Source organism: Mytilus trossulus, chromosome 6 (assembly GCF_036588685.1).
Source record: "Mytilus trossulus isolate FHL-02 chromosome 6, PNRI_Mtr1.1.1.hap1, whole genome shotgun sequence".
NCBI lineage: Eukaryota > Metazoa > Mollusca > Bivalvia > Mytilida > Mytilidae > Mytilus > Mytilus trossulus.
Window position 1 is genome coordinate 79,959,823 of NC_086378.1, and position 12,983 is coordinate 79,972,805.

Here is a 12,983-nt window from a genome sequence, read left to right on the forward strand (position 1 = left end):
AATAAAACTTTAATATTTATAAATTTGAGCATTTTTATACAGAATGGACATAATATGAATTTTTGATTTTTTTGCGAAGTTTCCCTTTAATGATAAGAAATATTATATGTTTGTTGGATGTCTTAGAGCAAAAACACTAGATACATTTACCAATCTATTCATTATTAAGTTGTTTTACTAATAAATGAAAAGGAGCTGCCCAATTTAGGATATAAATGGTGATTGTGATCAGGAAAAGAAATGTCTAAAGATACTAAACTCAAGTCCAAATTGACAAACTGACAAAACCATGACAAAAAAAGACACCAAAAAAAGGTCGAAAGACAAACATAAAAAAGCTAAAGACTAAGAAAGTAAGGGTAATAATATAAGGTGATATGAGGTGCTGAAAGTGTTCCCAAGATCTGTATTTTATTGACATTGTATAATTTAAGGATAATATCTTTTCTTGGGAAAAGAATTAGATAAAAAAAAAAAATAATTCTTAAAACATATATTAACTGCAGAAAAAAGCTGTTAGGATGAACATGAGATATAATTGACACCTATAGTTGTTAATGTTTGTGTCATTTTGGTCTTTTGTGGATAGTTGTCTCATTGGCAATCATACCACATCTTCTTTTTTATATTACAAATTGAAAATGGTGAACCAACACCTGAATTGGTTATCGTGCAGTTGGGTAATAGCGGGTTATATTACAAATGTAAGAAATAATAAGAAGATTACTAAGTAATTATACACCTTTTAAAAAAGGGGGATTTTCTAGTTTTCTGTTAATAACTCAAAAATGATTTTGTGAAACTTTGGTGAATTGTTTATATCTATTGATCATGAGGTAAGCTACCTTTAAAATTTTACACATTTTAGGTTTTATGTTTCTGAGAAATGGGATTTTATTCATAAAAAAAGGGGGATTTTCAAGTTTGTGGATAATAACTCAAAAGTGCTTTGAATTGTTTTCATTATTCTTCGGTGGCTGTTTTATATTTATTAAAATAACCTCCCTTTAGATTTTTATAAATTTTTGATCTGATATTGAGGCGTTACGGAATATTATTCTTTTAGAAAGGGATGGGCATATCATGCATTCATGGCGCAGCTCTTTATTTGTTTATAACTAGACATTTCTTTTCCTACTTGCATTCAATATTTATAGCATATTTAAAATCTGTTCTTTATTTTCTTGGCCATTTTAGATTGATAAAGCTTTCATAACACATGTATATCCAAGATATATTTTTTAATATTTTTTCTAATACTTGCTTCTTTTTAATAACTAATAATCTCATATTAGATTGTTTTATCTTATTGTTGATAAAATTTTATTCCATTTATGGAATTCAAGTTGTAGACAAATATCATACTCCTTATTGAATCATTCAACTTTCATGTGTAAATGGTCTGTTTTTCATTGTTAAAGAAATATCATATACATATATATGTCTGAATGAAGTTATTATAGACTTGTTTATTTTGAGATATGTTAATTTATTTCTTTTCAGTGTATAAGTACATGTAGGTAGAATATTTGCAATTTTATTTAATGGTTATTATGTTATTTACATGTTCCTTGAAAATTTTATCCATAAGATATAAGAAAGCTTTTTACTTGTTAGGACTGACTTGTGAGTAGTGAACAATATTCTACCAACATTTAGTTTGGACATTTTTTTGCTGGAGTTACAGGACATTGGCCTTTTTTCACAATTGTATCAACATGAAATGAGGGGGGATAGGACCTTTATCAGGACTCCGGGATCTGGTGTTTTTAAGCTCGGGATTTTGGGATTGACCCTTTCAGGATCCAGGAATTCTTGTTTTAGAATTTCGGGACGTTGGGATTTACTTTATTTAGATTTGGGACCTCATGATTTCGTGTTTTTAAGCCCGGGATTTCGAGATCAGGACCCCTCCTATCCCCCTCTGAAATCTAAAGAGTGTTTTCTAAAAAGCTTCTTCACTTGTTAGGATTTTCAATTGTAACTCTCAGACAGTATCTTAATTACTTAAATAATCTACTGAGACTGTTTGCCAGAAAGCTCTTGTTCTTGGTTAAGCTGGGGGGACTGTTGAAAAACAAAAAAACTTGAAAAATTAATTCCTCTTGTGATGGCTTGACAGATACTGTTCATACTTGGTAGGGTTGTTTGTGTATTTGACCATACTGTATATATCATCCAGGGGTGGATCCAGCCCTTTTCAAAACATAGGAGAAAGGGATGTTCCAACCATATGTCCCCATTCAAATGCATTGATCTTCCCAAAAGAAGGGGTGTTCTAATCTTTAACATAAAAGTTTGATGTACAATGTTTGAATTATTGAAGTATATTTATTATATGTATGGTATTTTCAGTATAGATTTGTGTCTTCTGTTTTTGAAAAGGTTTAAAACAGATACAAATGTATATGAAAATGATTTTTGACATGAATTTTTGGCATGACTTAAATGTATATTTTAACGAGTTTGAGTTACAATATTACTTTTTAAGTTGACAGAGTAATACATATAGATTGTCAACATTTGATTTTGATTTGAAAGTGATATGATTTCATACATGGTTCATACCTATTTTTGTTTTTATTGTCATTCATATTTATATGCTTGTTTTAATGTTTGCTTTGCTTCCATTGAATAATTCATGTTTATATTCAACACAGATTTTATTTCAATCTTAATTGATTTGCTAGATTTTAATTTATTTGATTGTCTTCAGGATTTTAATTATTCATCCAGGGTGAATGTATAATGATAATAATTGAATCATTCTTTTTTTCAGAAATCTGACACTGAAGTAAAGACAGAACAAAAGACAGAAGCAAAGAAAGAAGAGAAACAGGAGGAAGAAGTTGATATTGATTTAGAAGATCCAGCAACTGCTGATGCGGCACTTAAAATTCAAGCTGGATTTAGAGGCTATAAAACACGAAAAGAATTACAAGGACAAGTAGAGGAAGGTAAAACGAAAGAATCAGAATCAAATACTGAATCTAAGGAAGAAACAAAAACTGAATCCAAAGTGGAAGAAACAAAAACTGAATCTAAAGTGGAAGAAACAAAAACTGAATCTAAAGAAGAGGAAGTTGATATTGACTTAACGGATCCAGAAGTGGAAAAAGCGGCAACGAAAATTCAGGCAGGATTTAAGGGATATAAAACACGGAAAGGAATCCAGGACAAGAAGAGTGAAACATCTGTTGAAGAAAAGAAAGAGGAAGAAAAAACAGAGGAAACAGAAAAGAAGACTGAAGGTGAGAAATCAGGTCAAGGTCAAGAGGAAGAAATTGATATTGATTTGAAAGACCCTGATGTTGAAAAAGCAGCTGTCAAAATACAGGCAACTTTTAAAGGTCTTAAAGCAAGGAAAAATCGTAAAAAAGAGGAAAAGGAATAGGTTATAATCAATGAATTTACAATGATCCATTCATTAATCAAGAGCCATATCCTTTTTGCAGTTACCTCCCATTTAATGTTTTATTTATCATACTCGTAAGGAAATTTCTTTAATAGTTATCCCCCAAGGACCCTGTGTGCCAATCTGCCCATACTTTATTGCCACTTTACAAAAAAATCGCCCCACTCTTGTTTACCGACTCGCCCCACTTTTGAAAAAGTGTAGAAATCAAATTGAACAATCATTCTGACAACTCACTTATTAAGGAAAAAGGTTTAAATCCCAATGAATAAAGGTCTACCAACTCGCCCCACTTATAAAAAGATCTTGCTTCCTTTAAGTATGTTGAATAACTGTTAATTCGTATCCAGTCGTCCTGGTGTAGTGGTATGTGTCGTGGCTTGATATGCTAAGGTCTTGAGTTCGAATCCCAGCATATACACTGGTTTTCATCTACATGAATTTTGATAGATAGTCTTCTCTGTATAATTAATTAAGTTTTATAGTGGATTTAACATTCCCACCAAAATGTTACAGAACAAAGGAAAGCATGCATAATGAAGAAACTCAAACTAGAACAAAGGAGCTGGGATAAAAGTGAAATTATAAATTAGGATGTTATTTCTGTATTCATTGAATGCATATTTTAATGCTCCCCAAAATTTCTAAGAGTAAATATTCATCTCCTCATCCATCGGTCCTTTCTTACATGTATGTCTTTGAATATTGGAACAAATGGTTTCTGCATATGAATCAGCTGTATCCTTTGAAGGGAAAGAAAAGCAATAGGTCAAGTAAGGGACTGTTTTAAAAACTTGGAAATTTGTTTCAAAATGGCAATTTGAGTTTCATGTGCTTGATTGGAATTGTCAGGATCACTGTTACCAAAAAATTTGAAGAAGAAAATCAATTGTGAATGGTAGCTTCAATGATTTCTCTATGCTATTGTCAGTTGATAGTTTTCAGTACACAGTTAGTGTATTCAATCTTCATTCATTCATCAATAAAGTTTTCACTCATCCATGAAATAATTGGAAATGGAATATTTTTGTTCACCCATTTGTCAGTAATGATCAATATATGACTATATCTATCTTTTGCAGACTGAAATTTCTGAGATTATTATCAAACTTGACAATAAATATACAAAGGTACAGGGCAATTTGATACTTAATTTGTGCAAGTGGCAGCTAATGTGATTGAAAGTTAAATGAAGCAAACACATATCAGGCATTGGAATACCAAGATGATTCAAACTCTATAAACTTGAAATATTTCAAAAATATCATTTATATTCAGCTGTTGACATTTCTGTCTATGAAACCTCTGTTTGCCAACTCACCATAGGCAAATCAGAAACAAAAATTGCAAGCACTGATCCATATATTTATTGTATAACAATAATAAAATCTGGTCATTACATAAAAAAAACTTATTTCTATAATTCATCTCATGAAAAAATATGTTTTGAACAATTTGCTCTGCTATCTGTTTGCTTCATGGGTTGTTTTGCTACAGTTTGCTAGATTTCTAAACCATACTAACTCCTGTTCTTTCATCCTTACTTATTTATATATAATATATAAATCAAATATAATATGCACAAGTGTTTGTGTTGCTTTGTAAGCAATTTCTTTTATACTAATATGCTTAACATGAATATTGATTGTTTCTAAATATTATGAAAAAATGTCAATTTATAAAACAGTCAGTATTCATGTGTAATTTATATGTGGATTGTCATACCACATTTCTGTCTGTGTGCATTCTTATAAAGTGTGTAATATAACTGAATAAGGACCTAGGGAGTTAAGGGAGATAAATCTTAAAAACTGCAATGTGTTTGTTCAAGTCAGATGAAAGCTTTAAGCTTATTCTGATACAGATGTAAAATAATCTGTGTTACTTATAAACTTTAGATATTTGTCTATAAAATTTATTGAAACAAACGTATTAATGATTTTAAGAAGCATGTCCTTCACCTTAGGTCTACATCCTGAAATATATCTGTACTATAATTCACCACTTTTTTAGCTCACCTGGCCCGAAGGGCCAAGTGAGCTTTTCTCATCACTTGGCGTCCGTCGTCTGTCGTCGTCCGTCGTCGTCGTCCTGCCTCCGGCGTTAACTTTTACAAAAATCTTCTCCTCTGAAACTACTGGGCCAAATTTAACCAAACTTGGCCACAATCATCATTGAGGTATCTAGTTTGAAAATTGTGTCCGGTGACCTTGCCAACCAACCAAGATGGCCGCCATGGCTAAAAATAGAACATAGGGGTAAAATGCAGTTTTTGGCTTATAACTCAAAAACCAAAGCATTTAGAGCAAATCTGACATGGGGTAAAATTGTTTATCAGGTTAAGATCTATCTGCCTTGAAATTTTCAGATGAATCTGACATTCCGTTGTTAGGTTGCTGCCCCTGAATCAGTAATTTTAAGGAAATTTTGCTGTTTTTGGTTATTATCTTGAATATTATTATAGAGAAAAACTGTAAACAGCAATAATGTTCAGCAAAGTAAGATCTACAAATAAGTCAACATGATCAAAATGGTCAGTTGACCACTGTAGGAGTTATTGCCCTTTATAGTCAATTTTTAACCATTTTACGTAAATCTTAGTTATCTTTTAGAAAAATAAAATCTTCTCCTCTGAAACTACTGGGCCAAATCAATTGAAACTTGGCCACAATCATCTTTGGGGTATCTAGTATAAAAATTGTGTCTGGTAACTTGGCCAACCAATCAAGATGGCGGCCATGGCTAAAAATAGAACATGGGAGTAAAATGCAGTTTTTGGCTTATAACCCAAAAAACAAAGCATAAAGAGCAAATCTGACAGAGTTGAAATTGTTGATCAGGTCAAGATCTATCTGCCCAGGAATTTTCAGATGAATTGGATCATCGGTTGTTAGGTTGCTGCCCCTAAATTGGTAATTTTGAGGAAATTTTGCTGTTTTTTTGTTATTATCTTGAATATTATTATAGATAGAGATAAACTGTAAACAGCAATAATGTACAGTAAAGTAAGAACTAAAAATGAGTCAACATGACCAAAATAGTCAATTGACCCCCTGAGGAGTTATTGCCCTTCATAGTCATTTTTTAACAATTTTCACAAAATTTGTAGATTTTCACTAACATTTTCCACAGAAACTACTGTTATAGATAGAGATAATTGTAAGCAGCAAAAATGTTTAGTAAAGTAAGATCTTCAAACACATCACCATCACCAAAACACAATTTTGTCATGAATTCATTTGTGTACAATGTTTAATATTAACATAGACCAAGGTGAGCGACACAGGCTCTTTAGAGCCTCTAGTTTCTTAAAAATCATAAATTTGTATAAGTTGTTAAAATTTATTGTAATTCCATTCATTTGGAATTTTCTCAAAAAGTTTTTTGGAACACCACATATAAAGAGACATTTTGTAATGTCATTATCAATATAGTACTAATACCTTTACATATCTTAACATGAAAGATGAACTTGGTTACTGAATAATATTGTGATCAGTAATCATACAGAAAAATACTAACACTTTTAATCTTTACATTTTACATTGTGGTTGGAAATACACTTTACAAAAAATAGCAAATAAAAGTCACCTAAATTGGTGAAAATTTTTACATTTGCTATTGTGAATGTCTGCTTGTCAACAAATTTTGTTAAAATCTATTCAAATCAGTTGCTGATATGCATGTTATGTAAAACATGCACGTTGTAAAAAAAAAGTCATATAGACCGTTTTCATGTACTTTTTTTTTTAAATATTCCCACAGCTAAATTTTTTAAAAATAAATATTTCCAAGCAAATATATCTAAGATCAAATGAATCTACTTATGAAATTGTAGGTATATGTTTATCAAAAAGCTGAATGTTTCAAATAAAATATATCTTAGATCGAAAAGATCTACCACTGAAAGTGTTGGTATATGTTCATCAATTATGACGTTTGTTTTTAGCTAGTACCCCTTCTTGCTTTCTAGTGCAAAATAACATCTGTTAACCTGTTATCTATGCTTGAATGTTTTGCCCTTGGTGTATAATTCAAGAAGCAGAATAAAAGGTATAATTGGGATTCAGATTCCCTCCTCTAGGTTAAAACCTGTGGTGTTTACAAGTGCATTTTCCTAATTTTTGAAAGTCCTGAATCTTTCTAAACATTGTAAATACCATAAGATAGATAGATAAGAAGCTTATCATGATGATACACCTCTTAAATAGATTTTTATAGAAACATATTGAATTTAACATCGACATGATGCAGATTTATACATAATCAATACATGATCGTGTATGTATATAAAAATGTTTTGAAAAAACATATCTTAAATTTACAAATTTTGTATGCAAACTTTTTTCATTATATACATGATATATGCATTGAAACTTGACAATCTTAACAATGGTCATTTGGTAAAGCATGTATTTATTTTATTAAAAGATAACATTATCAAATTACAATTATAATTTCCATGGTTTATGTCTAGATTAAATGAATGCCTAATTACACTAATATTTTTAATAATTTATTGTCACCATAGATATTGTCTTAATGGGTGCTATTTTTCTTATTTTTTGGTCAACTGAACTTATGTGTAACGTTAAGGATACAAGTTTACCCAAAAACTGACATATTCCATGTATTTGTCAACTCTGAGTTTACTTAAGAAAATGTAAGATATTGTTTATTTAAATCTTGGTTATTCTTCAAAAATGGGTTTGTGGAAATAAATAGATAAAAAAAATATTTCTTAAAAGATGCAAATTTATCATGTCTTTAATTGTGTGACCTGCCCTAAAAGTAAGCTTCTCTTTTGTGTGAAATTTCTTCAGCCATTTGTAGTTTACCACCTTAGAAATAGGTCCCACTTTTTTAGAAAGGGGAGTAACTCATTTCTAAAAACAACATGTAAGATACTGTTCCTAATTTTTACTAATGACATTTCTTGTTGATGTGTGTAGCACAGAGTTCTTATTTATGATTAATTCCTATTGTTTGAAAAAGATATTTTTAGTATAGAATTTTTAGATAGGTACACATAATGGAGATCTGAGCTTTCCACGCATCTGATTTTAAATGCTTTTTTGATACTATACATGTATAAACATGTAGATTAAAATTCATTTTTGATACAGTAAGATTGGCAATAAGATTTATCAATTGATATTTTTTTTTATTCTTAAAGTTAAAAGCATAATTATGATTTTTAGTTAGAAATAAAGACATCAGATTCTGTATTCTTATCTTCAAATAAATTTATCTAATTTTGTCGTCATTTTTGACAGAAATGAAAAGTTTAATAGTCAGTTTTATATCACAGTGAGGTTCTGTCCATGGTTCACTTATTTTTATTTTATAATTTTTTGTAGAAGCAGCAGCAGAGCACAGCTAAGATGACCGTAGATTATATTGTTGAATATTTTATTTATATGCAGGACAGTATTTTTACCTATGTTATTTTGATAAGTATTCCATGTTTGTTAAAAGCAGATTGTGATATTAAATCAACATTGTATAAGGAAAGTTCAGACAAATTATATATACATGTTTTTTTCTGACCATAATACCCTAGATGGGAATAATTGGTTTAGCCATTTGAAAAGGTATTAACACTGATTGAAATAGTTTATGTAATATTTGATAGACTGAATGAATAAATTTGACTGATATTTTTCCTATCTAACAAAAACTGTTTAGCTGGAAGTTTCTTCAAAAAGCTTAACAGGAATTTTTATTAAGTTTGATTGACTGCAGACGAAGATTTATCAATTTTTAACATGTACATGTAGATTGATTGAGATTGAATCAATTCATTCTAACTTGAATTTGTCTTATATCTTAAACTATTTCACTTAGTGTTTACAGACCTCTCTTTGGTCTACTCGGGAGCTATATGTGTGCAGTTTTATAATTGGGTAACTGGTTTACATATTGTTTAATTTTCTGTCAATATAATATTTAGAGACAACAACATCTGGGTTTCTGTCAATATAGTGGAAGTTTATTTAAAGTCTAACACACATTATGCTATTTTTTAGCTACCTTTCACTCTAGTATTTGGAAATTTTACCTTTTTTTCAGTTTTGGAAATGAAACAATTATAAATAATGTTCCTATGCTGAATAGCAATCTGTTCAACAGAGCAATATTTTTGTAGAATTGGTTTCTAACAGTTATAAATATACAAATATTTTTACAGATCTGAAAAAAGGCAAAATAATCCTTTTTATAAATATATATTTTAATGAGAAAAAGCATAAAGACTTGTGATAAAACTAATGGGCTCTCAATATTTTGTGTGAAAAACTTCTACAAATCTATTGAAATTTAATGATTGATGTCTATTTAGAAGTAAATAGTAGATTCAATATGTGGTATTTAACTTGATATAATTTGGAATATATTAACTGCACACTAATTTATGCTTGCTTGTCTGTACTTTCTTTGTAGATTATTATAGATCTGTTCACCTTTATAAGAAAATAAAAATTTTAAACAAGATTTCTCTCTTTCTTCATGTCCTTGTACTTGGAAAACACATTAGCTACACTGCAAGGTTATTATAAATTTTGATGACAAATTTAATGGAATTGTACATGTATGTACTGTGTTGTGGACACTAAAAAGTTCCAGGGCTATTTATTGTAACAGATTAAAAGGTAATTGCTGGGATCTTCAATGCAAAGACTGACTTCAGTAGTACTTGCATATGAGGAACTTACTTGATTGGTTAAATGGTTGCTTATTGACGTAGTTAATAATAAATTGGTTATGTCACAAATTTTTTTTGCATACAACTGCCATATTTTTAACTTTAACTAGATTACTAGAATTTAGAAAAAGAATGTATATACATCTTTCATTGGATTAAATATTTTTGCATAAATATGATCAAATTCTGAAAATTAAGCATAGACGCCTTGTAAATTGTTGTTTGAATAGAAAAAAAATATTTATAATGACAAAATGATGATATTACATCATTGAAATGGAAACTTATCTGTCAATAACAGATCAGTTTAGTACTGAAATAATTAATAACAAACCATTTTTTAGCTCACCAGGTCCGAAGGGCCAAGTGAGCTTTTCTCATCACTTGGCGTCCGTCATCGTCCGGCGTTAACTTTTACAAAAATCTTCTCCTTTGAAACTACTGGGCCAAATTAAACCAAACTTGGCCACAATCATCATTGATATATCTAGTTTAAAAGTTGTGTTTTTTTACCCGGTCAACCAACCAAGATGGCCGCCATGGCTAAAAATAGAACATAGGGGTAAAATGCAGTTTTTGGCTTATAACTCAAAAACCAAAGCATTTAGAGCAAATCAGACAGGGTTAAATTGTTTATCAGGTCAAGATCTATCTGCCCTGACATTTTCAGATGAATCAGACAACCAATTATTGGGTTGCTGCCCCTAAATTGGTAATTTTAAGGAAATTTTACTGTTTTTGGTTATTATCTTGAATATTATTATAGATACAGATAAACTGTAAACAGCAATAATGTTCAGCAAAGTAAGATTTACAAATAGGTCAACAGGACCAAAATGGTCAGTTGACCTCTTTAGGAGTTATTGCCCTTTATAGTAAATTTTTAACCATTTTTCGTAAATCTTAGTTAACTTTTACAAAAATCTTCTCCTCTGAAACTACTGGGCCAAATTTTACCAAATATAGCCAGAATCATTATTAGGCTATCTAGTTTAAAAATTGTGTTTTGTGACCTGGCAAACCAACCAAGATGGCCGCTACGGCTAAAAATAGAACATAGGGGTAAAATGCAGTTTTTGGCTTATAACTCAAAAACCAAAGCATTTAGAGCAAATCTGACAAGGGGTAAAATTGTTTATCTGGTCAAGATCTATCTGCCCTGAAATTTTAAGATGAATTGAACAACTCGTTAGGTTGCTGCCCCTAAATTGGTAATTTTTAGGAAATTTTGCTGTTTTTGGTTATTATCTTGAATATTATTATAGATAGAGATAAACTGTAAACAGCAATAATGTACAGCAATATAAGACTCAAAAATAAGTCAAAATGACCAAAATGGTCAATTTACCCTCTAAGAAGTTATTGTCCTATAAAATCAATGTTTAACAATTTTTATAAAATTTGTTGTAAATTTTTACTAATATTTTCCACTGAAACTACACGGACAAGTTCATTATATATAGAGATAATTGTTAGAAGCAAGAATGTTCAGTAAAGTAAGATGTACAAACACATCACAATCACCTAAACACAATTTTGTCATGAACTGTCTGCTTCCTTTGTTTAATTTAAATATACCAAGGTGAGCGACACAGGCTCTTTTGAGCCTCTAGTTTAATTGTCTGTTTATAAAATTATAATTTCTTAAGACACTAAATTGGATTTGTGCATATTTTTAGATCCTTTTTGGCTGTACAAAGTATGCCTGTAAATTGTCAACTGCTTTTGTTTCTTACATCATTGGGTCTCAAACATTTAGCTTTGAGAGTTTCTGAATAAGATCAAAATAAAGAATAAAAGTCCATACAAAGCTAAAATCTATGTAGTAGGTCTATAGAAAGGTATTCTTAGATAAGTTGTTTTTATAAATTCTTCACAACTGTTGATGTTTAATGAGAACTTTTATTAGATAATGTTTCATCAATTATATTCAGTTAAATATTCTTTTTCTTCTATTCTCAGTTAAAGTTGAAAAGTACCAAAGTTGTATGCATAATCTAATAAGAATCTGTGACACAACCAATTTACTGACCCGATTCTTAAAGTACTACTGACCGGTCTGTTTAAAAAAAAAAATCCAGATGTAACTTGATACAGATACATTTGTGTAGAAACTAGGTGATATAAAACAAGGATTTCTTGCTCTCAGAAGTAGGGCAAGGGAAATGTTAAAAAGAAGATATAAGTAATAAAATGGCACCCATTTACTGTTTGGAATAGGAAATTGTTTGGTTGTCTTTATGCCCAACCTACAATAGTAGAAGGGGCATTATGTTTTCTAGTATGTGCCTCCATCTGTATGTTCATCTGTCTATCCGTCCGTCTGTCCCGCTTCAGGTTAAAGTTTTTGGTCAAGGTAGTTTTTGATGAAGCTGAAGTCCAATCAACTTAAAACTTAGTACACATGTTCCGTTATTATGATCTTTCTTATTCTAAAGCAAAATTAGACTTTTGACCCCAATTGTACGGTCCACTGAACATAGAAAATAAAAGTGCAAGTTTCAGGTTTCATGGAAAATGATAGTGCGAGTGGGGCACCCGTGTACTTAGGACACATTCTTGGTTTTTTTTTATTGGACTTGATTACAGTCACTTGAACATATTCAAGGTTTAGTGTCTCACATACAGTTGGATTGTATTGCACTATTTGATTGATATAATGGGTAAAACAGTTTATTTCTTAGAAAGAAAGCTTATTAGTAAAATACTCCCTAACTGGTAAAGTCATCCAAGACATAATTATGTCATAAACAGTGGTATGACAGACGTAACACAAATCTTAACTCAATCCAGACTAAAAAGGATATATCTGTATTTCCCAGTCACATTTATATTGGAGCAGACAAAAGTCATGTCTTTACAAAA

At 30.3% G+C, this 12,983-nt stretch overlaps 1 protein-coding gene across 9 annotated transcripts in view; it reads left to right on the forward strand.

Annotated features, from left to right (window-relative positions):
• Positions 1-12,983, forward strand: part of LOC134721963 (abnormal spindle-like microcephaly-associated protein homolog) — a 53,056-nt gene that overhangs the window by 21,113 nt on the left and 18,960 nt on the right. For all 9 annotated transcript variants that reach the window (XM_063585313.1, XM_063585309.1, XM_063585310.1 and 6 more), the window contains one exon: positions 2,780-3,251. In XM_063585313.1, coding sequence (XP_063441383.1) covers positions 2,780-3,251 — 472 coding nt within the window. The remainder of the gene's footprint in view (positions 1-2,779; positions 3,252-12,983) is intronic.